The 26,410-nt window shown below is 42.5% G+C and overlaps 1 protein-coding gene across 7 annotated transcripts in view; it reads right to left on the bottom strand.

The window, feature by feature from the left end:
• MYO1B (myosin IB) overlaps positions 1–26,410 on the bottom strand; it is a 190,459-nt gene that overhangs the window by 124,121 nt on the left and 39,928 nt on the right. For all 7 annotated transcript variants that reach the window (XM_040475695.1, XM_040475693.1, XM_040475696.1 and 4 more), the window contains exon 3: positions 11,608–11,723. In XM_040475695.1, coding sequence (XP_040331629.1) covers positions 11,608–11,723 — 116 coding nt within the window. The remainder of the gene's footprint in view (positions 1–11,607; positions 11,724–26,410) is intronic.

Raw genomic sequence — 26,410 nt, 5'->3', positions numbered from 1 at the left:
TCAATGGGATTCTGCCATTTTCAATGTCCTTGTTTTTACCCATAATGTTATTCACATGGGCAAGTTATATATAAGCCTCCATTCTTAATAATGGACAAGACAGTTATAAACACAGAAGCAACAGCAACACTAAAGGACTGAATGTGAGGTAGGGCCTATGAACAGGAGAGTACATCTTTTGAAAGCAATCAAAGCAATAGCTTAAAAATTAGCAATTCTAAAGAAATATCCAAGAGCTCTTAGAGATCCATACTTTATGAAACTATAGAATACGAAAGTGGGAATGAATCCCTCTAATGGCAATCTAAAGTCTTAAAAAGGAGGCAATCTAAGCATATGCCTGCATGCATTTCCCAAAGGTAGAGAGATCCATGGTGCAAACCAGCCAAATCCTCCCTCCCTCCAGGTGCTTTCTAATTTTTTGCTGTTGAGGTGGACTGAAAGAACAAGATTAATAGAAAATGTATGCATTCTAATTTATTGCTCTATTGCTAATCTTTTTACATTAGGCCAAGCCATCTATAAGGCTTAGAATGTTCCTAATGTAACTGAGAATATGATTTTCAGACCACCAGCTGAACACCCACGCATCTAGACAGCAAACACTACCTCAAGGGAATGGCTTCATAGCCAAAGGAGTGTGCACCCTTTATGGAAGTCAATAATGGCTGAAATTCAGTATATTGATTTTGATGGTCTGTATCACATGTTCCTCCTCCTGAATAATATGATTGGTCACCAATAGCAACTAGAGGTTCTGTCATAAAACATAATGAATTAACATTTGTTTCCACTTATAAGTCATTTCAACATTCAGCCACTCACCACTCATTGATTAAAACACTGCATTTATACACATACATATTTAGGCATATTTAACAAGTCTGAACATTTTTTCCAGTTGGTGACTGAAAATGCAAGATGACAATTTTTCCAGACATATAAGCCTGTAATTTTAAGTACTGCCCTCATCTCAAATTCTCCTCCTATTACTTAGGAGTGACCTTCGTAACCCTTCAATACTCCCAAGGATTCAAGTAGACTGGTATCTGAATGTTTTACTAAAAAAAAAAAAAAAGTTCTATATGTAGCCATCATCTCAACTCAAACACCTTTTGCCTTCCTAAGATTCCTGGTTCAATGTGCTGTAGCCCAAACTGGCCTATTGCTTTATCTTCTACATAGCTAGTTACTACACTATAGTGGCCACCTATTTCTAGAATTCCTTCTGCAAGACTCAACACAGATGGTGTCTTCAGAATCCCTGAAGCCACTAATTTTTCTGTACTTCCCACTTGGTTCCTTGTCATTGCAAGTATGCTATTATAATAAAATGACCCATTTACGTAGCCATTCCCCACTCCCTCCAACTAGACTGGAAATTTCTTGAAGACAATGACCACGAGTGCCTTTTACACACAGTTTCTAACAAATAGTAGACCCCCAGATTCATTCATTCATCTGCTCACCCAACGAATATTTTATGGAGTGCCCGCTCTTTGTCAGGTGTTATTCCAACTGCTGTGGATACGTGGATGTGAGAAATAAACAAAGCCCCTGCTCTCAAGGAGAGGGCATTCCAGCCCAGGAGACAAACAATAAAGACATCACGGCACCTGGGTGGCTCAGTCGGTTAAGCATCCGACTTCGGCTCAGGTCATGATCTCCCAACTTGTGAGTTTGAGCCCTGCCTCGGGCTCTGTGCTGACAGCTCAGAGCCTGGAGCCTGCTTCGGATTCTGTGTCTCCCTCTCTCTCTGCCCCTCCCCCACTCATGCTAGGTCTCTCGCTCTCAAAAATAAATAAGCACTAAAAAAACCCACCAAACAATAAAGACATCAATGAATGAACACCTAGTGAAATGTCAGATAATGATTAATGAAGAAAAGTAAAATAGTCTGAGGAGATGCCTCTTGGACACCCAAGGAGATACTGAAGAGTTGAATATGTTGAATCGCCAGGAGCTCAGGGGAGAAGTCCAAACTAGACACCTAATTCTGGGTGCATCAGCACATAGAGGGTATTTAAAGCCCACAGAGGCTCATGTAACCAATGCCTACAGAAGAGAAAAGTAAAGGTCCAAAATCAGGCCCTCAGACGTGCTCGCTTTCAGAGCACGAGGAAGAGGCACATCCAGGGGAGGCCGGACATGGAGCAGCCAGTGGGCTCGGGGAAAACAGGAGAGTGTGGAGGCCAGAAAGCCAAATTTTTAAAAGAGGATTTCAGGAAGGAACTGGTCATATTGTCAAATGCTACTGATATTTAAAGGGAGATAAGGGTTCAAAATTGACAACTGGATTTGGCAACACGGAGGTCCCAAGTGATCTTGAAAAGAATAGCCATAGGTGAGTGGGGAGATAAAAGTCCAACCCAACAAGTATGTGCAACTTCTTCAAAGAGTTTTCTGACAGAAGGAAACTGCTACAGCTAAGAGTCGTAGAATCATAAGAACCATTAGAGCATGTGGGTCAGTAGGAAGGGAACAGGGAGAAGGAAGAGTTGAGGATACAGTGGAGAGAAAATCCTCGAGTGATGTCCTTCAGGACTACAAGAAGGGCTGGATGGGATCCAGGGCCCATGTGGAGGGGGGCGCCTAAGCGGGGAGCTGACAGTTGGGTCTTTATGACATTCAGTGTTTATTGAGTTGAACTGGTGAACTACCCTTAAGATATTTCTTGGAAAAAGGAGGCGCACTGATTCCGGTTTCCAGGGCATCATACAGAAACTCCAGCAGCAACTTGGTTTCAGGAAGCTAACCCTCAAGAATGATGCATGCACATGTCCACATCTGTGGTGTAAGAAACGTATTTGGTCTCCTAGCACAGAGCTCTTAAAACCCTTGGAATTTCCTGAGCGATAGGAATGTTCTTTGTTATTCACAACAAGTGCCTTTCACCCACACCTGAGTTTATGCTACTGAGGTGACTCACGGTGGACCCCCGGGTGGCTCCGGGATGAAGGCTGCTAACCAGAAAGACCAAATGCAAGATGAAACAGTGGGAACTTACAGTCCCAACTCCCTACCTCGGGGAAGGGAAGGAGGAGCAGCAGACTGGGTTATAAAGACTTCCGAAGAAGGAGATTCAGGGAGCTTCCGGGCTGGTGGGAGCAGTGATGTGTTGGCAAGGTGGCATGTCCAGAGAAGGCACGGAAACAGTGCACCCCTCCTCCCCCACACTTGGTCCTATGCATCTCTTCCTTTTGGTTGTCCCTGAGTTCTCTCCTTTGTAATAACCCAACAGATGTAAAGTGTTGTCCGAATTCTAGGCGTCACCCTAGTGAATTACTGAACCTAAGGAAGGTTGTGGAAACCCCCAAATTTGTGATCAGCTGAGCAGAAGTGTGGGTGGCCGGGGCACTCTACTCGCAGCAGGCATCCAAAGCAGGGATGTGAGGCCCTGGCCTGGGAAACCTGCCCCAAATCTGAGTCGTGTCAGAATTGAAGTGGATGGTTAGACACCCGGTTGGTGTCCCCACTTCCACGTGGGGACGTGGGATCCCTGAGACGGGCTGGGGCTGAGAAGGAAGCACATTTTGGACAATGCGGCGGCAAGAAGACCCCTGCTGGGGCTGGTACACTAGGGCTGTCTATCCCAGGACAGCCCCAGGACGCACCCCTGCCTCTCCAGTCTCCAAAGTGTCGGACCTGACACGCTTCACTAAACTCTGTTTCCATTATCTCTGGCTTTGCTAACTGCCCCAGACTGGATCAGGACTAGTATTGGCTGACCCCTGTTTAGACAAACTCAACACAGCTCCCTTTGCCCTACCTACCCTGTCCTGCTGCCACACAAGCCCCAGCAACAGACATGGCCATGCTTCTCATTTCGACAACAAAGGAGGTGCCCCCGGCCACCTACCCTAAACACACTCTCTCTAGACAGGGTTCCCCACACGGGCTCCAACTATAGTTCTCCTTTGGGAGTAAAATGTTAGATTAATCATTTTCAGGGCTGAGGCCTCAGTGCCACTCCTTTGGATGAAATAGATCTTTTCTAGAATGTTGGAGAATTTCTCAGGGCCCTGTCAAAGACCTGTAACATTCCAGCAGGAAGAAACCTATTTTGCTAAGAACCAAGCTTTTCCGGGGCGCCTGGGTGGCTCAGTCGGTTAAGCGTCCGACTTTGGCTCAGGTCATGATCTCACGGTCCGTGAGTTCGAGCCCCACTTTGGGCTCTGTGCTGCCAGCTCAGAGCCTGGAGCCTGTTTCAGATTCTGTGTCTCCCTCTCTCTGACCCTCCCCCATTCATGCTCTGTCTCTCTCTGTCTCAAAAATAAATAAACATTAAAAAAAAATTTTTTTTTAATTAAATAAAAAAAAAAAGAACCAAACTTTTCCCTTTAAGAGGGTATCAGTGAAATAACCATGCATGCTGGGTAGCATGTGTGCTAGGAATTGCCAACAGACTTCTCAAAATAAACTTCCAAGTCTGAGATGTGCACTTTGTGAGAAGTGATATAAATTCTCATTAGGGATCTAGAAATTAGGACTCTGAGACTTCTCAGACATACAGAAACAATGATTTTCATGATAAACTCATTCTGGTGGCATAGATCCAACCTTCCAACTTTAGTTTAGAAAGGTTCTTAATCTGAAAGAGAAATTAGTTGAGGTGTCTTTCTGCCAGGAATATATACCCAATAAAACAATAAACTGAGGGGCACCTGGGTGGCTCAGTCGGTTATGTGTCTGACTGGACTCCTGATTTCTGCTCGGGCCACGATCTCACAGTCTGTGAGTTTGAACCCTGCGTCGGGCTCTGCACTGACAGCATGGAGCCTGTTGGGGATTCTCTCTCGCCTCTCTCTCTGCCCCTCTCCCTCTCACTTGTAGGCGTGTTCTCTCTCTCTCTCAAAATAAATAAATAAACTTAAAAATAAGATAAACTGAGAATAAAGGCTTGGGCATCAAAGGTTGGAAGTCAGTACACGGAGCTTTGTAAAAACCGAGTTTGGGCTAGGCCCAGAAATGGTCCTTCTCACCACGAACTCAGGAAGCCTTCAGCTGAACAGCTGTCCTTCACCCACCTCCACGGCACAGCTGTCCGGCTAATGTGAAACTCCACAGTCTCTCCAAATCAAGAAGTTTTCTAATCCATGGTTGTCCAGAATCAAACAAATGTCTGGCAAGACTAAAAGCAAGCACGGTGACTGCCTTCTGCTCATCGTGAGCCACAAGAGTCGTGCAGAAAGGTACAAGGCAATGCCAACTATTTTCATGACGGTGTCCTTCCACGGAAACGTCAGCTTAAGGAGCCTACACCAGAACTCAAGATGGAGTGCGGACTCTGTCAGGCCACTCACGCTGGTCACAGGTCCGCACAGATGCAAAACCTTCCAGACGACAACCTACCGGCTCCTGACGCAAACCACCCGAGAGAACGGGAACCAACCGTGCTTTCTAAGAAAACTACCTGCGTTCACTTTGTCTTCCACAAAAGCTTCCTTGCCTTTGCTCTGTCGGTTTCCCTCCTAACTGATGGCTGCAACAATCTGGGTTTCTATATACTTGAGTCAGAAGACTGTCTCCCCATCAAGGAGACAGGAATGTTATCTGCTTTGCTCACAACTACATCCAGGGCCGGACAGAGAGCCTGGCACAGGGGGAGCGCTCGATAAATATTTGCTCAGTAAATGAGTAACTTCCCTAAAGCAGTAAGTGGAAAGAATGCTAAATGGGAAAGCCCCACATCTGTTTCTGCAAGTGGTTTTTGGAGAGGTACAGAACCAATCAGAGGCTCAGTTACTCCACAAAGGTAAGATGAGAGAAATAATACAAAAGCCTCAGCAACATGGTATCGCATCAACTAACTTTCTCTCTCTGTCTCCTTAAGAAAGCACTTTCACACTCTGATACACAAGCAACCTCTATGAGAATTCAGGATCGAACTGTCATAAGAGTTCTCAAAATAAATACAATTTTATTCACAGAATGTCAAGTCTGCTGCAGAGAAAAAATACTGATATCCTAAAAGGGACAACATCTGGATCTTCTGTCCTGGACCTTCATCCTAAGCTTTGGACACTCATGGCACTAGTATATTTTGAAATATAGCCAGAAATGTTCTTTATAACATTTATCTGGTTTACCTTGAGTAAAAGGATAACAGAAGAAACAAAGACTCAAAACACACAAGCCTTCTAGCAATGTCATTCTACGGGCGATGGCATGTGGTCCTATCTGGCACTGAATTAGGGGTCAAAAGCTCCCTAGTGACAGAGGGCTCATGTCTGGACCACTGACATGAGCACTGTCCAAATCCTCCATTACTTTCTCATTTTTAGGTGAGAATAACAAAATTTTTCAAAGCCTTAAGCCAGTTTTCTCCGTTTTTAAAACTTGTTGCAGGGTTTTTTTTCATTTACTAAAAGGGAAAGACTGCTTGCTTCAAACAGTGCTTGTAATGCCCCGTGTAATATGGCTACCACATTACATCCTAAGCTACGGACACATTTCAGCTTTCTCTCGGGTTGTGACCACCTGAAGGGGTTGCTGGCTGGGGCTACAACACACTCTTCCTTCTATGTCACCATGTCCCTTGGCTAGACACGTCAGGAAAGTGCTCTGTATCATGAATAAATTGGATCTGAACACCCAGGGTTGAAGGGCACCATAAAAATACTATTTTAGCTTACTTCTTTTATAAGAATGTGAAGAAGTCCCCATTATACTCCATGAAATTTTGAACACTGTAAATATCCTACTAAGAATAGTTTTATTTCATTGAATTGCCAGAGATGAGATAACACAAGTAAAATGTAATGAAAAATTATAAAAGCTCTTTTGCTCTATTGTCACTGAACTCTTAAGAGAAAAAGCACTGAGAGAGCCACAGAGGTATGCAGGACAAGGTTCCTGATCTACAGTAACTTCCATCTCATTAAAGAGGATGACACAGGGGCGCCTGGGTGGCGCAGTCGGTTAAGCGTCTGACTTCAGCCAGGTCACGATCTCGTGGTCCGTGAGTTCGAGCCCCGCGTCGGGCTCTGGGCTAATGGCTCAGAGCCTGGAGCCTGTTTCCCATTCTGTGTCTCCCTCTCTCTCTGCCCCTCCCCCGTTCATGCTCTGTCTCTCTCTGTCCCAAAAATAAAACAAACGTTGAAAAAACAAAAAAATTTTAAAGAGGATGACACAGAAACACAACAAACCGCAGTAAGAAAAGTGGGGTGTGGGATCACAGGTGGTTCCGGTAACTCAGAGGCAGGAGAAGTCACTTGTGATTTGGGCTTTCAGACAGACCCGAGGAGACTGGCGAGGTTTTAACAACAGAGGTGGGTATGCAGCAGGAGGAGAGGAAAGGAGGAGACATAAAAGGCTGGGACTCAGAAGGAGGTTGCATGAAGGAGGTTGCTGGTGTGTGGGGGCCTGGAGAAGAGCGCTAACTGAGGCTAGACGGTGCGGATCTTGAGTACTAAGCCACGGAACTTGGGAGGTCACTCAACTAGTAATAGGGAGCCCAGGAAGGCTTCTGGGAATGGAAGTAGCATGTGCTGATTTTAGGAGGATCCACAGAATGGTAATAGAGTGGTATCTAGGGCTGCAAGATCACAAAGCAATCATCCACCAAAAGGAAGTGGATTTGGTAAATAAAATCTCAGAAGGTGTATTGTCCTGGTTCTGTTCTCAATGGGAAGAGATTAAGCAGGTCGATTAGTCTCCTCATCGCTCCCGCCATTCTTTCCCATCTATGAGGTTCTGTGGTCTGAGGCAGTTCTCCATGAATGCAGTTCCTGAGTTACCTGAAACGTACTAAGTCCTCACCAGGACGTGGTAAAAAAAATTCCTTACGTGCAAGGAATTTGAAAATCACATGGGAAAGACACTCCTTACACGAAGAGAAAGGCACGGTGTCATCAATGCTGCCCCGTGGACCCCTCATTTCTCTGGGCATGCCCCCCAAGGATAGCCTGCTCAAGGGGTGACTCCAAACATAAAGGGGATAGGAGTTCAGAGAAGAAGAGAGGAGAAAGGGTATGACAACATAAAACTACCTTTGAAAAGGAGCGTAGGTAAGAAGCCACTATTTAGTTTCATTTTACTCATTTATACATGTCCGCTATCTCAAAGTCCCATACTTACATGAAATGCAAATATTGTTCAGGTGTCTGGCATTTAAAGAAAGATAAGAGGCGCCTGGGTGGCTCAGTCAGTTAAGCATCCAACACTTGGTTTTGGTTCAGGTCACGATCTCACGGTTCATGGGTTCGAGCCTCGCTTGGGCTCTGTGCTGACAGTGTGGAGCCTGCTTAGGATTCTATCTCTCCACCCCCTCTCTCTCTGCCCCTCTCCTGCCCACACACACACATTCTCTCTCTCAAAAATAAATAAACATTAAAAAATTTTGTTTAAAAAAAAGAAAGATAATTTCTGGACATCTTTAAAAATGTGAGTTGTAAGGGAAATATCTGGAGGTTCTGATGACTCACGGCAAACGACAGGTCAAGTTAATTTCCAAATGTAATCTGAGGTAAATTAATTGGCAAAATTCTCAAAGTATATGTGGTCTGAGCAGCTATTTAAGATTTTTCTTCAAACTGGGACCAAATTCTTGAAATAGTTATGGCTAGAATGCATCAAAAGCCTAAACTAATCTTATCTTTTTTTTTTTTTTAAGTGTATTTCTATTTACTTTTGAAAGAGTGAGAGAGAAAGCACGCCCACAAGTGGGGGAGGGGGGACAGAGAGAGGGAGAGAGAGACTCCCAGGCAGGCTCTGCACTGTCAGCCCAATGCAGGGCTGGAACCCACAAACCATGAGGTCGTGACCTGAGCTGAAGTCAGACACTTAACCCATTGAGCCACCCAGAGGCCTCTCGTTTTGTCTCATAATACTGTAACAACTACTACCTGAGAATGTCAGATTAGGTTTTAGTAGGAAATCTAGGTATCACTGACCCTATTTCAGACACTATCAGAGATGGACATTCACAAAGAATAATGCAGGAAAATGCCTTAAAGGAGAGGAAAATGTCCCACCAAGGAGGAGAAACTGGGAAGAAAGAGCGTGTTAGAGGTCTGAAATGGGTCCCACACACAATTATAATCACTGTGAATAGCAGCCACTATCAATTGACTACAGGGCCCATTCCATACAATTCACTACAGTGACCCATTCCATACTAAGCACTCTCCGTATGCCAGATAATTATCTAAATATCTACGAGATAGTTAACCCTCACAAAAATCCTAGGAGTTAATAATTATTTTCCCATTCAACAGATCAAACTGCTTAATTTCTGAGTTGAAATTTTTTCAAGTAATTTGCTCAAGATTACATAGTTCGCAAGTAAGTGGAGGAAGGAAGTGTTCAGCATGTTCTCAGCACCGAACTTGCTTTCGGATGCTGAGAATATTATGGTGAGCTGGCATGGCAGGTGAGGCTGACAGGAATCAAATAATCTCATAAAGCACTGTTAAATTGTAACTGTGACAAGGGCAACAGATCTGACCTCGGCCAGAGAGGGTGAGGGCAGGTTCTTCCCCGAGGAGGTCTAATGCAATCTGAGATCTAAAGGAAGAACAGGAGTTGCCTGGGGGGAAAAGGGAGGGAAAAGCATTCCAGGCCAAGGCACAGAATATGCAAAGATGACACAGATAGGAAGGAGTGAAGGAACAAAGGGAGATGGGAAAGGGGTATGATCCATATCTCGCAAATTCAGATTCATTAGGTAAACTTGGACCTTGCACAGTCACCCCATGCAGTGTTTTATAGACCATGGAAAAAAGTTTTTGTCACTTAACTCAATCTAATAAACATTTCTTCTTGAGTTAAAAAAAAAAAAAGATTTTGTTTTTATTCTAAGCACATTGGATATTTATTTTATAGCTGATTGTAGTTGTTTTCCTTGGGGAGTAAAAGGGGTAAACTAGGGATAGCAGTGCCACACAGACTCTTAGAAATATTTCAAGGGCAGGGATAAACATGGATATAACAGGGCGTGAACCTCTTCGTTCTAGAAGAGACATCTATTATATATCTAAGTATCCCCAAACTGGAAATGAAAGCTGCAAAGGGAAGAAGGATGGTCTCTGGAGATAAACGGAGGCATAGCTAAGGTTACCCTGGAGGGCCTCGTGTGTGGACAGAAGTGCACAGCAAGAGTCCCTACCATGAAAAGGGCAGGATCCATTTCTGGCTGAGAGGCACAGCAGATGACTGTTTTCACAGCCCGGCTCCCCATCCATGAGCTGTGTGGCTTTGGTAAAACTTCCCCGTTTGTAACAGGATGTGCCTTACAGAATTATTTTGAGAATAAAATGAGTTATCATACACGTAAAGTATTTAGAGCAGTGCTTGCACATGGTAAGTTGCTCAATGAATACAAGCCATTGTTATATCATTAAGACTATTTGCAGTAAAGATCACTATTTGCAATAAGCAGTTAAGGAAAGGAAAACATCTGTAAATACACATCTAGGACAACATGTTCTCAAATGTGCATGTACTTAAGAATCACCTGGAAAGCTTGTGAAAAATGTACATTCCTGGTTTGTTAGAGGGAAGACCTAGGAAGCTAGATATTTCATAAGCTTCTAGGGGATTCTCACACAGCTTATCCAAGCATCTTATTTTGGGAAGCATGGCTTCAAGGCCGAGAATTTAAAATAAATATTCAGGCATCAAATAAAATATTTCACGACACGGACTTCACCTCAGGGATAACTTTATAAAACAAATTTCAAAGCAAAATGAAACAAGATGTACTTGCAAAATCTACTTCTGGAAGAAAACAGAATAATCAGAATCCACTTGACTGGTAAAATAGACAACATTTAGCTCTGAACAACCATTTTAAGGAATTATTTAAATCTTTAGTTCCAAACAGTCCAAAAATGTCACTATGCGCTCTATTAACAAGGGAAACATCTAAGACAGGGGTATGTATATCTTTTAATTATTAGCTTTTACTTTCTATCAAAGTCAACAGAGCCCATAGCTCATCTTCAATCACAGAGAGAAAATTCTTTTCTGCTAGAACACAACTGAAACTCTGCAGGCTCTTTCACTTTAGTGCAGGGTTTTTCAACCTTGGCACTATGTGATTATTGTAGATTATTATTTACAAAAATTCTTTACACTAACAAGTGACCTTCAGAAAAATCAAACAAGTGTCCAGCTTCAGGGAAGGTGAAATCATTGGTCTGATACACACATCTGGTGAAAAATGTCTGTGAAGATTATAAACCGAAGGTACTATTTCTTCCTCTTGCTCAAAAACCATTACACAACTCAACACTTGGGATCTTTCTGGATCCAACTTTATGAAAATGCTGCTTGGGCTCTTTAAAAGAATAAACAATGCACATTCTTGTTTTATTTGCAGAAATAATTAGCAGCAGCTGCTACTTACACAAAATTTTTAACAGAACATATTTTACATACTGAACCCAAATATTTTAGAACTTAAAGGGCCTGACGCCCAACGAAGTATTCTTTTTTTCTTTAATTTAAAATAAGGCATTAACAATTAACTTCCACATTCCTTTATCTAATTTTAAAAAATGACGAAAACATTTTCCGGAGACTCAAAGGAAACAGCTGGACACATCTGTCAACTACACATCTCTGGAGTGAAAGAGAAACTTAATGCTTTAACACCGTACTTACATGTGAGGGCTCAGCTCATAAAAATTTCTATTCCTGTAATCTTCCACTTTCTCTGGTGAATAAATGGGCAAGGACCGGTATGGGTTAACGGATATAACCACACTTCCAATATACGTCTGCAAAAGCAAGAAGAAAATATCCCCCATGATTACACAGGATGTATTTTAACAACTTAGGTCAGTATCTCATGGTTTCACCCTCTTGAAACACAAAACTATCTCTACTCCTTGACCATTCACACTTTTCAAGAACATTTAACATCTCTGAAGGCAGATGGCCAATAGTGTTCATTCATTTTGTTGATAAGTGGAAGGCATAGATTTGTACATTGAAAATACCTTTCAAAATAAATCTCCAGATTATTTTATGATCTTGGATAAGAGTTCTCCAAAATCCTGTGACGCTTGCCAAAAATTTCGTCACCAGCCACAGCTAATTTTGAGCAACAGCTAGGCTCTCTCTTATTGGTGTTTCCTTCTCTCATCTTTAGCCTCCTGTTTGAGCCCACTGGAACCCAGGGCCTCCCTCCTCCTGAACCACATCCACACCTATCAAACAGGCCTCTACTTTGGCACTGCTCTTACACCAGCCTTTCAATCTCTCCAAAGGGCTCAGACAGCGCCCAACTCCATTTGAGAGCCACAGTTATCCCTTGGGCCTTCAAACAACATAATTTCATATTATATATACTGTAATATCAGAATTTAAACGTACTTTGTAAAGGAGGGTACATTTAATGTCGAATTTAAATTTAAGGTAGAATTTAAATGTACTTTTGGAGGGACCAATACTTTATTTTAGCACACATTAACCCTCTCACACTACAAACTGGAACACTATTAATCTTCCCTTCCATTTTGATCTGGAATTCCTGGCAAGCAAGAGTAGTCTGGTTCAGTTCATTTTGTACAAAGACTAGCACAATGCCACAAGCCAAAGTCACGTAACTGGAACTCATTTTAGTGGCTTCATTTTTCCTTTCAGTTTCAACATTACAGGGGACACTAACAAAAATATGTTAAGTGATAAAAACTGCTTTAAGAAAAAGGTGAAAGAAAAAAAAAGAAGGGGAAAAAAAAGTCAGCTCTAACTTCCCCACCTTTCCAGCGCATGCAACAAAAGGTGGCATTTTTAGAGCAACAAATTTGTCCGGTATTTCCATTACCGGATTCAAGACTGTCAAGATCTTTCCAGAAAATTGAACAGAATAGAAAACAGTACGAACATTTTAACATTCTTTAACATTATGATTTCTTTCTAACATGGGTCACAATTATTTTAATTACAAAAGACTTCTCCCCCAACCTGGAAAACTGAACAGGTCATTTCTACACATACTTTTTCATCCTATCAAGCACAGACAAGACCACAGTTACAAAAGAAAACTCTGTTCCCACACAAGCTTCTCCATTTATTTCTGGCATTCATTTCTGACATTCTATCACAAGGACCAATTAATCTGGCCTGACAAGAGATGACTCCAAGTTTCCTCACTTACCCCATTTGGATAGGACTTTTTCAAGAAGGTTTCTTCACACTCCAACCTACCTGGGCCAGCGGATGCTACAGATGGAAATACTGTCTCACTAGCTTCGAACTAATACTAGTTACACTGGCAGATATGAAAATATAATGACTGGTTATTCTTTTAGTATCTGTTGATTAAAAGATCGGCCTTCTTCAGTAGAAAAGTACATGACTCTCCTTTTTTAGGTAATTTCTTGAACACAATAATCGAAATACGTATTTGCTGTTGGCAGAGAAACCAATGATCAAGGTGCTCCCTAAAACCACACTTCACGGTGGCTAACCTCTTGATAAAAATCTGCCTCTGTGGCATTCTTACAGAAAGAGCAAACTCTGCTACCTCAACCTCAAAATCAAAAGCCACACTATTGAGTTAATACGTTTCTCTTTGTTACTTGTGACTTTTATTATACGTAACTGAATCGTGTGCTTTTTTTCCCCAACTCTTTCCCTACCACCAAGAAAGGGCCTGACCTTTTACTGATGTCCCATAAATACTGGTTAACTGAATGACCAATGCAGACAGGGCCAGTTCATCTAAGAAAGTGACTCACGTGTAACTGTTCTTCTGTTGAAATATAATAGCAAGTACGTATACAGTGCCTAATATTTTATTAAACCTTTATGCCACGTGTTGCCACTGAACAAATCATTAAAGTATACCCTTTTCCCTCAGGCTCCTACTGTGGGATGTTGTTTGCAAAGATGGCTAGAACAATTCCTTCCACCCCTGCAGGCAGACCCCTTGAAATGTGACTTTGCCACTCTTTCTATCAAGAGATACAGTTTACTCCTCCAGCTTTTCAGTTTGGACTTGTCTATGTGACTTGACTGTCAAATGTCCAATGGGACATTATAAGATGAGACACAAGGGGCACCTGGGCGGCTCAATCGGTTAAGCGTTCGACTCCAGCTCAGGTCATGATCTCACGGTTCGTGAGTTGGAGCCCCGCATCAGGCTCTGTGCTGACAGCTCAGGGCCTGGAGCCTGCTTCGGATTGTGTCTCCCTCTTTCTGCCCCTCCCTCACTCACACTGTGTCTCTGTCAAAAAATGAATGTTAAAAAAATTTTTTTTAAAAATAAGATGAGACACAAGCAGAGGCTTGAATAGTGCCTGTATAGGATGAACCCCTTTTTTATGGCTATGGCTGGAAGCCAGGATGTGAATGAACTTGAGCTACGTAGATGGCCAAGGTGCCCTGAATTGCACAGTCTGACAACCAACCATCAGACATATGATTGAGGCCATTCTAAGCCATCCAGTCCCAGTTAGGCCACCAGATGCCTAAGGTCAGATGTGTGATTCCAGGTGAGACCAGGAGAAAATACACCAAGCTCACATCAGCCCAAACTGCTATCCCAGAGAACTGTGCACAAATAAATGGTTGTTGTTTAGGCCACTCATTTGGGGAGCTAGTTTGTTACCCAGCAACAATTACTGATACACCAACAGAGCTCAACAAATCAGTAAAGGGCAAGTTTTATCAATCTCAGTAAGGAAACAGTAAAAGTAACTGTGCTATCTCTCCATTCTACTTTATGTATATGTTTCAGATATGTATCCTCTAATCATGAATTCCTACTAGGTTTGTCCTCTACCATGACACCTGCCCTTACTGTTTATAAGGGTTTTTTCCTTGAAGGGTCTATGTGCATTAATCAAAGATTTAAATATTCCCACACGTACCAAGAGAATAACTCAAATGTTCAGTCACAGTCCTCCTTTGTCTGAGACAGGAAAGAATGCCCAGCAGCAGCTGATTGGCTGGGTGGAGTTTACAGATCTACTCTGGTTTTAGGCAGCTATCCATTCTCCACTCAGGTAACTGCAATACCAGATTAAAACTCCCTTTTGGGGATCAGAACAACAGGGACCAGATAGTTCATGTTTACATCAATTAACACCTGGACTTACAATTGACAGACATTTTTTTTTTTTTTAACAAGCAACTGTATACTATTTAAAGTTAGTATCTTCTTATTGCACCATAGTCTAGAAAGAACTACAAACGAACTCATTAAGTAACCACCAGCATCAAGAGGTTGCAGATAAGACACAGAGTTTCTTAAAGTCAAGTACATAAAGGGGCAGCTGGGTTGAGCGTCCAACTTCAGCCCAGGTCACGATCTTAGGCTTCGTGGGTTCGAGCCCCATGTCGGGCTCTGAGCTGACAGCATGAGCCTGCCTTCAATTCTGTCTCCCTCTCTCTCTGCCCCTCTCTAGTTCATGCTCTATCTCTCAAAAATAAATTAAAAAAAATTTTTTTAATCTTAAAATTAAAAAAAAAAAAGACAAGTACATAAAAATAAAAGACAAGGCTGGGTGTGTCCTTTTTATTCTGAATATGGCAAGGAGAAAAAAAAAAGGAAACACAGAAATACGTACAAATCTTTACAAAAGGGAGCAGCAACAAGGATCCATCCCTTGCCCCCTAGAGTTCCACTTACTTACTTGACTGGAAATAAGAGGTGCATAGATCCTGTGTCCATCAACAAACTACTACTACAGAGCTCAGATGGTGCCAGCACCAAGGGAGCCCACAGAAAGGTGTCTCACAGCCTACTTCATTTCCCAGCAGGCCACTTCTATGGCTGGGCTCACACTTCAGCCTTGTCCCTGCGCCCCAAAGGACTCGCACAGAGAAACTCCTACTGGAATCCAGAGGATGTTCTTCCATTAGGCTAATTACACTGAAAGGCATTCCTTTCACATAATGGCCAAGATCACCTACCAGTTAAGTTCTATCGACCTTCTCCAACAGAGACAAGCCTGGCTCTCATTAGCCTCATATGTATGTATGTATGTACTTGTTTATTCAGTATAACAAACCTAACCATCTCAGCCACTACCTAGCTTACCACCTCCATGTTCCCACCCCTTGGCACCTCCAAGAACTCAAGCATGTGCACTCCACCACCACACACTGGAAAGTTCCCTTTATTCCCACCGCCCTATGGGACCAGTCTCTGACATCCAGGAGGGAAAAGGGAAGAGAAGGAGAGGAAGGGAGGGGAGGGGAGGGGAAGGAGTAAGGAGGAAAGAAAAGGGAAGAGAAAGAGGAAAGGCTCTACCTTCTTACAAAGGGCACAATTAGCAACTTTTATCTTTCACTTCTCAAGGGCAGACATTAAATCAAGAATGTTCAAACATTCCCAGGTCAAAACAATCTCCGTCTTCATACTTCAGATATCTGTAGCATTCCAGAACAGATGCCTTGTGAATAACCAAATAATACTTGTATATCCCTATTGTGATCACAGTGAAAACTGAAGTCTTTTCTGGAGGACGTGCATCCAGCAATTCAGAACCCAGAAGAAAGACCCCTGATACGTATACACCCCAAAGACCATGCATTTTATTCTAGAAGAGAGTTCTTCCAGAACCCCATCCTCAGAGATTCAATTTCAATGGTCTGGGAGCAGACAGGCTCTCACATCTTTTAACGTGTCCCCAGAGAAGGCCATCTGGAACCAGAGGTGAAAACCACTGCTTGTGGTGTTTACCTTCAGGACCCACGCGACTGTGTTTTACTCCCAGTGGCAGCACTGGGATAGTGTCACTGTTGACCTATCTTCTATCTTACTTTCCTCTCTTATTCCTATGTAATTAATTCTGTAAATATTTCAAAAAGGAAAGAAAGTCCTTCTAGCTTCACATCCTTTCATTTTAGCCACATTTCTAATGAACTTGGCATACGGTCTCTCAGCACACTACAGAGAAACAGCAACAACATCTCTAAATTGGGGCCATTCTGTCACAGCGTGTTTCAAATGTTTGACTACGACTCATTGTGAGAAATAAACTTTCATCACGACAAAGTATGTGTATTTGAGTAGATATTTACACACACGTACACACATATATGAAACCAAACTCTCACAAAACCCTAAATACTCTTACCATGTCATGCACTGATATTATTTGTTCAACTCTATTCATTACCATTTTTTTTAAAAAAACTGCGGGCCCTAACCCATTAAATGGTTTTTATCACCCATTAATAGGTTGAAACTTACAGTTGAAAAAATACTGCTACAGAGCACTTCTTAACCTTTTTTTAGTTGTAGGTCCCTTTGAAACGTCAATGAAAGCTATGACACTTCTCCCCAGAAGAAAAACAAAAATGTGCATACAGCTGGGTGCCTGCAGGGTGCAGGTAGTTAAGTGTTGGGTCTTGATCTCGGCTCAAGTCGTGATCTCATGGTTCCTGAGTTCGAGCCCCGTGTTGGTGCTCTATGCTGACAGCGTGAATCCTCCTTGGGTTTCTCTCTCTCCTTCTCTCTGCCCTTCCCAGCTAATGCACGCTGCCTCTCTCTCCCTCTCTCTCTCTCTCTCTCTCTCTCTCTCTCTCTCTCAAAATAAATAAATAAAATAAACTTTAACAATTAAAAAAAAAAGTTTGCATACAGCTGATATGCCAGGTTAAGAACTCCTACCCTAAGGGAAGACACAATGGCCACTAATGGAAAAAAGAAAAAGAGACAGAAAGAGAAGGAAGGAAGGAAGGAAGGAAGGAAGGAAGGAAGGAAGGAAGTTAAGAAAGAAAGAAAGAAAGAAAGAAAGAAAGAAAGAAAGAAAGAAAGAAAAGGAGTAAGAAGGGATCAAAATAATTTTAAGAGCATAAAAATGAAGAGCTGTTTAGAGTAAGAGCCTGCATCTCAGATCCGCTGGCCCTGAGTGCATCTTGTCAGAACAAAGAAGGATGATGAAAGGCTGAAATGAGACAGAGTATTATGATTTTGAGGACAAGGATATACACGTTTTGGAAACATATCCGACCAAAAAAAAACTTTTTTCAAGTTAAACATTGAAGCGTAGTTTGAATATTTTCCAAGTCTCCATCGCGTGGAAGCCCGCAATGCTAGGTGAACGAAACATTAGTAGACAGACACAGGAAAGTCAGAACAGTTTCACGTCCTTCGTACCACAGCTCTTCCCGGGGCAACATGAAGATCTTTAGACACCTAAAATTCTAAAAGTTTACATTTCTTTTTTAATTTTTTAATATTTATTTGAGAGAGAGAGAGAGTGGAGGGGGCAGGAGGGGCACAGAGAGAGAGGGAGACACAGACTCCGAAGCAGGCTCCAGGCTCTGAGCCGTCAGCACAGAGCCCAACGCAAGGCTTGAACTCACAAACCACAAGATCATGACCTGCGCCAAAGTCGGACGCTTAACCAACTGAGCCACCCAGGCGCTCCTAGAAGTTTACATTTCAATTCCCCGCATGAAATTGAAAATAAAATTATAACTAAACCATAAAATACATGTAATTGAAACCCTACGATGACTTGTTTTCACCACGATGACTACTTTGGCACCTCTTTTCAATATCAACTTTTTCCAAAATATATTTTTAAAGCCCCTGCTTTGCTGAGGCTCTAACTAGGCATCCCATCTGCCGATCTACCAGTGTCCTTATTTTCTTCAGGATGATTTTCAGTTAGTTGTTTACCATCTCTGCAGCTCCTTAAAAACTCATCCCCAAACCTTAAAGTGCTGGCATAAAATACGCACTTAAACACCTTTTTCCTTTTTTTTTTTTTAATTTTTTTTCTTAATGTTTTTATTTATTTTTGAGACAGAGAGAGACAGAGCATGAGCAGGGAAGGGGCAGAGAGAGAGGGAGACACAGAATGTGAAGCAGGCTGCAGGCTCTGAGCCATCAGCACAGAGCCCGATGCAGGGCTCGAACTCAGACTGTGAGATCATGACCTGAGCTGAAGTCGGACGCTCAAACGACTGAGCCACCCAGGCGCCCCTAAACACCTTTTTTCTAAACTCTTCTTCAATCCCCATGAGATGGATATGAAGTTTCCACCTTAAGGTCCATAACGATGGAGCACAAAGAAGTTAAGCGGTATCAGCACATTATCTAACAAAAGTGCAGTCAGGACGAGGAGTCCACTTTCATCTCATCAGAGCACTCGATCCACTCTATCAGTTAGGCCTCCGAAGCTTCAGCTTCGAGGAAAGTGGCCAAGAACAATGCCTAATCAGAGAAACTTGCACCGTGCAATGCCTTTCGGCAGCATCTTCACCTTTGTGTAACAGAGGGCCATCTGTTGGGCAGAAGCTTCTTATTTGATTAGCTCAGGAATGCTGAAATCCTTATGCCACCAGGGATAAACAAAAAAAGAGGAGGGGGAGGAAAAGACCTAGTTACAGAGAAAATTTTTCATCCAAAAAAAAAAAAGTTTTTTGTTTTTTTTTTAATGTTTATTTACTTTTGAGAGAGAAAGAGAGAGCAAGCAAGGGAGGGGCAGAGAGAGAGACACACACAGAATCCCAAGCAGGCGGCGGGCTCTGAGTTGCCAGCACAGAGCCGGATGTGAGGCTCAAACCCACAAGCCGTGAGATCATGACCTGAGCCGAAGTTGGATGCTTAACTGACGAAGCCACCCAGGCGCCCCAACAAAAACTTTTTTTTCATGTTTATCCCAGCACACAAAGTTGTGCCTCCATTGTGAAGAAATGCAAAACAATGTATAATAATCATTCCTTAACTTTAGAGAAATAAACCAGGAGAGTGGCAATGCCACAGGTAATATTTAATGAAGTATCTTACTTGATGCCTAATGATTTAGCCTAAAATGGCACCAAGGAAGTATTAAAAGCACGTGTAGGATTCTTCCAAATCCATCTCCAAGCCATGTTCCTCCAAGCCACTTTCACCTGTACAGTGATAACCGTTCAAATCCAGGATGGGTTGGACCCAAGGAAAAATAAACCTTCACATGGCTGCACTGCCTGGACAGAATTTAGGTACAGCCACTGAACAAGCAAGCAACACATTTACTAAGAGCCTTCTTTACGCACAACATCGTGTTTGGCAGAGTGGGAAATAAAGGACACTCCTATGGTCTGTGCTCCCAAGGAGCTTATAATAGAGCTCAGGAGGTGAGACTTTTACATCATAAAACATAAAATTTAAGAGTTAACTAGTCTGGCCACGAAAAAAAAGATAAGATCTAAGTGATTCTTGGCTAAATGAGTCATTAGTCATCTTTTTTTTTTTTAATGTTCATTTATTTATATTGAGAGAGAGAGGGATAGAGAGCGAGCAAGGGAGGGGCAAAGGGAGAGGGGAAGAGAGAATCCCACGAGATCATGACCTGAGCTGAAACCAAGAGTCAGATGCTTAACCGACTGAGCCACCCAGCAGCCGCCCGGAGTCATTGGTCTTCTTACTGCCTAGGTGAGTGCTTTGGGTCAGGTCTGCTTGAGGGAATGGTCACTGTGAACTGCAGAGGTCCAAGAATGATGATCCAGGAAGTCAGAAGATTTGAGCAGGTCTAAAAGGATGGGTGTGATTCACATAAAGTAATGTTCCCCCAAAGAGTGGCATAGGAGAATTCAGGTTTTAGGTAATGATTGAACCCCTCTCTCTTTTTCTAAAATTTTACTAAGATAGTTGCATCCTTCAAAAAAAATTTTTTTTAAGTGTGAATTGCCAGAGACTCAAAACAGTTATCTGTACGTCCAGGTTCACTGCGGCACTGTTCCCCACAGCCAAAAGGTGAAGCAACCCAAGCATCTGCTGGTGGAGGAATGGATAAACAACATGAAATATACAGATACAGTGGAAGATATCCAGCCTTAAAAAGGAAGTTAATTCTGACACATGCTCCAACATGGATTAAACATGGACAGAGGTACAAAGGCCCACCCACCCATATTTCAAAGACAGGAATGAGACAGCTTGCCTAGAGCAAAGATCTCCTGTGAGTAATCACCCAGACAATAAGACTGGGATCAAATTGCAGAGAGCCTCAAACATCAAAGTGAGGGGCCTGAGCTCCATCCAGTCTGAGAGCAGTCAGTGTGTGTGTGTGTGTGTGTGTGTGTGTGTGTGTGTGTGTGTTGGGGGGGGGAGTCAGATGCTGAATCAGAGTGACTTAAGTGTTTTTGAGCTCTTTGCTCAGATTCTATGTCACACAGAATTTAATTTGCTTCAAATGCCTTTGAAATATTGTTTAACCATGGTTCCAAGTTATCTGGCAAAGTTTTCTGGTTTCCTGGGTAATCTACTTAACTTCTCCAAGTTAAGTTTCCTCATCTGAACAAGGAGGAGAATATTGGTTCCTCCTTCATCTGAGGATTAAATGAGATTCTGTGTTAAAGCATGAAACACAGCACCTGAGATACATCAAGTGTCCCATAAATATTACCTGCTATGATTACGGAAACTCACAGTTTCACTCTATTGGAATCTGCTGGCCATCGTAGAGAGCCAGGACTTGAAAGCCTATAACATACGTTAGTAACTCAGCTAAATTGGAGGTATCCTATGATGCCAAAGTCTTACAAAATGGTCTTTGTATACAGAGCATTGAAGAGTTATCAGATGAGCACGTGAGGTACGTCTTAATGAAGCTAATGTTAAACGCCTAGGATCCTGAGAAAATGATGATACAGGATAAGCTGATGGGATCTTCAGAAATGACAACACGTGACTCACTTCATGAGGAGGAATTTATCCTCTTCTTGAGTCCCAGATCCTGGGAATCTGATCACAAGACATGAAGACATTACGTGCCACAGTATTTTTCATTAGACATCCGTAAGATTTCCCAGATTCCCCCAAAGAAGACTTTTGTCTTATTTGGTTGTTGAAAAACACAGTTTGACCTAGCCAACACTTTGGGTTTTTTTAGACACAGTCCAAAACTGTGAAAAGCTGCCTGAGTGAAAAAATTACAAACACAAGGTCAATACTGATGTAGCCTTCTCTCTGGGTCTTATATCCAACACAATGTCATTCAGTGTGTACGTCACACATACCCGCTCTAAGAACATATTTGTGATACGTATGCAAAATATATAGAGAGAACTCATGAATAACAGCCTATTTTTACTGCAGAAGAAACTGAGGCATTTGAAGGTTTTAAAAAAAATTGCCCAAGGTCTCCCCATGAGTGGAAGAGACGGTTTTATGCCAAAGCTCTATGCCAAAGTCTGTGACATTAGAACAGAGAAGTGGGATTCGGTCAGACTGTTTCAGCCGCTCAGCACAGTGATGCTGTCATGTTATATCAAGTCCTGGGTTCCTGTACCTCAAGTACTAAGCTCTTGAACAAAGGAACACATCCAGGAACCCCTGAGCAGCCTGTGACCCAAGAGTGAGTATGAGTGCAGGGCATCATGCTAAGGCAGCACAAGTTGGTGGTAACTTCCCGTCCAATTCCACGTATCAGTGTGCTCATCCCTGCTCATGTTTCTGCTTTTCTCTGGGCCTGTTCCTAACTGGTTTTCTCACTTTCTATTCTATAGCCGGTCTATTTCAAAGAGGCTTACTCATAGTGCCTGCTTGTAGCATGGCCCACCATGGCCCTACAACCTCATGACCGCCAGCATCTGCTTTCATTGATAGTTTTATTTTTCCAGGATTTCTCAATTCACAGTTTGAGGAAAGAATCAAGCACTGTTCATCTTCTTGTCTCTGCTGTCCCACAAATGACCGGTCTTAGAGCGGGAGCCCACACGTAGTCCGGGGGTCATACAAATCATGGCTGCCAAGGAGGGCAAGCAGGCTAGTCAGCCATGGCCACTGTTAGAGCAGTCCGAGGCTTGACTTAACTACCATCATATTACAACCCTTTCTTCCTGGGCTGCCAGTCATTTCAGACTATGAATTACAGAACTATATATGAGTTCTATGCCACGCTGAAACACTGGCTAAAAATATCACCGCGGGCAGCCTTTATTTTAGAGCAAAGTAACACAATACTATAATATCTTTGTTGAGATAAACTCTGCAATGAGAAAAGTATTTTCCAAAAATGTACCATTCTCCAGACCTAATAAAACTCTTAACTAAGGTACAGAGCAGTCCTGTGTTAGAGGTCTATTACTATCTGAAAATAATATTTGTGGACAATTGAAATAGTAATACAACAAAAATGAAATCTGTTCAATGAATACCAAAGAGGGAGGGGGGGCAGGGAAAAGAGGGAGGAAGAGGGTGGGAGACAGGGAGGGAAAGAGAAAGTCGGGGGAGGGGAGAAAGAGAAAGACTGTAATTACAAGGAAATCACAGTGTCTGAGCCCTTAAAGAAAAGTCATTCTGGTTTCCAAGTTTTTCAGACGGTCATGGCACCTACCAGGTACTCCACACCTACTATGTGCCAAGCACCACGCTAAGATGCTCCCTAATCTCCATCACATCTCAACAACATAAGTATCATGATACCTAACGTGTGGATGAGAAAACTGACTCTCAATTACTCACAGCGCTCACGGTGGTTGCAAGTGGCCGAGATTCAACCTTCGCTCTATATGCCTTTTCCAACATGCCACCTCGTATCTCAGCCTCCAACCCTCCAAAACAGAGTTTGAGAAACAAAACAGCGTCTCTTTAGAAATTACGATTCCCATTAATATATATCTGTGCTACAGATCTAACAGCAGAAATAGATGCACGGGGGGGGAGCTGAGTTGGTCACGTGAATCAGCCACATGTCCCCTGTGATTTGCTCCTCCTCCTCTACTTCCTGCTCATAAAAGTGACGGGCCACGTGCAGCTGTCAATCTCCTGCCATCCAGTGAACGTGATGAAAATCAATTTCCTTTCAAGATCTTGTCCCACCCTCCAGAAGGAAAAACATCATCCTAATGGTTGCTATCGCTTTTCCTTGACTAGTGGGCACCTGCGACTTTAGAACTGAACACACTCGTTCCATGTCACGCCAGTTCATGTTACTGCATTGTTAAATGCTAACTCAACATGTTGATTATCATTTGAATTCTTCATCTGGATCGGTGAGACTGCCTTGTTTCAAATCTATACATTCATATACATATACATATTCATATATGTAATCTATACATATCATAATTATTTTGAATAGCACATTATAGAATGTGAATACCTGCATATTAATGGTATCACTGAATGCTCATAGCAACCATATACGGTCAACAGGACTATTAAAAGCATGAACTCTAGAGCCAGATTTCCTGGATGCAAATCCCAGCTTTATCACCTACTTGCTATGTGACCTTGGACAAGTTACTTAGTCTTTCTGAGCCTCGGCTTCCTCATGGTAAAATGAAGATAATTTAAAAACCTATGGGGGTGCCTGGGTGGCTCAGTCAGTTAAGCATTCGACTTCAGCTCAGGTCATGATCTCACAGTCCATGAGTTTGAGCCCTGCATCGGGCTCTGTGCTGCCAGCTCAGAGCCTGGAGCCTGCTTCGGATTCTGTGTCTCCCTCTCTCTGCCCCTCCCCTACTCATACTCTGTCTCTTTCTGTCTCAAAAATAAATAAAAACATAAAAAAAAAAACCCTACAATACCTAGGACTCCAGTGAAAATTAAATGAACAAATAAGTGGTCGTGCCAGGACCGGGGCTCAGGTCTTTGCTTCTAGTACCCACCATATTGCCATCAAAAGACGACACTTCTGCAGGCCCGAGGTTGGGCCTTAATTTCCTCCAAATAAACTTCAAATATGGCCTTGAGCAGAACATTTAAATTATATATTATAAATATCACACAAACATTTCAAGTACTGTATAGGGCCTGTATGATGAAACAACTCTCTTAAGCTTGGTAAATAACAGATAAAGATGTGTGTCCATTTTGCAAGTTCTAAGAAGGAAGAAATTTTCCAATCACCAAAGGCTAAGAGAGCTTACACAGGTTGAAACTGGCAAGTTATCACCAAAAATGATTTTCTGGAAAAATATTATAAAACTGTCCAAGAGATAGACTATGCTCAGAAATTAGACACAACATTTCTCTTCAGCCTTGTGATTTGCTATTTTTCACCAGCTTTATCCAGCCTTCTAACGCTGTCTCCATTCCAAACACCAAAGCTATACCCTTGAAAACACACACAAGTCGCTCTTCATGTCTCTTGAACGATCTACCCTTTCAATGAGCCACGTAGGCAGAGTCTAGTCATGGTGAGCTGTTCATACATGATCAAATCAAGGCACTTCCTTTCACCAGGTCAGGGAATCCCTCCTCCTTTCCCTGCTTGGTCTAGATGGGAGGGGAGGGGGCAGCAAAAATGGTTCTTTTTTGGGGCGCCTGGGTGGTGCAGTCGGTTAAGCGTCCGACTTCAACCAGGTCACGATCTCGCGGTCCGGGAGTTCGAGCCCCGCGTCAGGCTCTGGGCTGATGGCTGATGGCTCAGAGCCTGGAGCCTGTTTCTGATTCTGTGTCTCCCTCTCTCTCTCTCTGCCCCTCCCCCGTTCATGCTCTGTCTCTGTCCCAAAAATAAATAAACGTTGAAAAAAAAAAATTAAAAAAAAAATGGTTCTTTTTTCACTCAAATATTTTTGGGTCTGGGTTCTCTGGGTAAAGAGCCATTCATCTCAGTGAAAAAGAACCTCTTCCTACTTCCAATTCTAGAACAAAAAAATTTTAATTTTTAATCAAGCTGATAACATAATCTGGAAAATTCCCTACTACTCTCTTAACTACTATTACTTCTAGAAATGAGACTGGGACACTGAGGTGAGAAAATTACATTTTTGTGTTATGCTTCCCTTTACCATCTGATTTTTTTTTCTAAAAGTAGTTGTTAATTCTATAATGAAAAAATAGAATTAGAAAAAAATTTTTAATGTTTTTATTTGAGAGAGAGACAGACAGACTGACAGACAGAGTACGAGCAGGGTAGAGGAAGAGAGAGAGGGAAACACAGAATCCAAAGCAGGCTCCAGGCTCTGAGCTGTCAGCACAGAGGCCTGTGCGGGTCCCGAACCCACAAACCACAAGATCATGACCTGAGCCAAAGTCGGATGCTTAACCAACTGAGACACCCAGATACACCCCCGCCCCCCCCAAAAAAAAAGAATTTTTAAAAGAAATTTTAAGAGAAAAAAAGATTGGAGAATGTCCGAGTAAAGGAAGAATAACACTAAAATGGATGTCTAAACTCTAGCTCTCCACCAACATCCCATGAGCTTAGAAAAGGACCAAGCCTCCCATTAGACTATAGTCCTGGCCAAAACCTCAATGACAGCCTGGTAAAACCCAGAGCAGAGAACCCAGGTAAGCCACGCCCAAACTCCTGGCCCCAGAAATACTGAGATAAGGAATGTATGTTATTACAAGTTGCAAAGTTTGGGGGAAATCTGTTATGCAGCAATAGGAAACTAATACATCATTATGCCAAATTCCCAGGAATAGATCTACAGCCAGTAGGTAGGAATTTTCATGTGTGTAAATGAGAAGTGTTTTTGGAACTTCAAATAAGTATATAAATGTTAACCCCATTTACTTTGCACTCTTTTAAACCAAACAGATTGTGCACTTATAGTT

The sequence above is a fragment of the Herpailurus yagouaroundi genome, unplaced genomic scaffold (genome assembly GCF_014898765.1).
Source record: "Herpailurus yagouaroundi ecotype Mexico unplaced genomic scaffold, PumYag 140, whole genome shotgun sequence".
Classification (NCBI taxonomy): Eukaryota; Metazoa; Chordata; class Mammalia; order Carnivora; family Felidae; genus Herpailurus; species Herpailurus yagouaroundi.
This window is presented reverse-complemented; position numbering and strand designations above follow the sequence as displayed.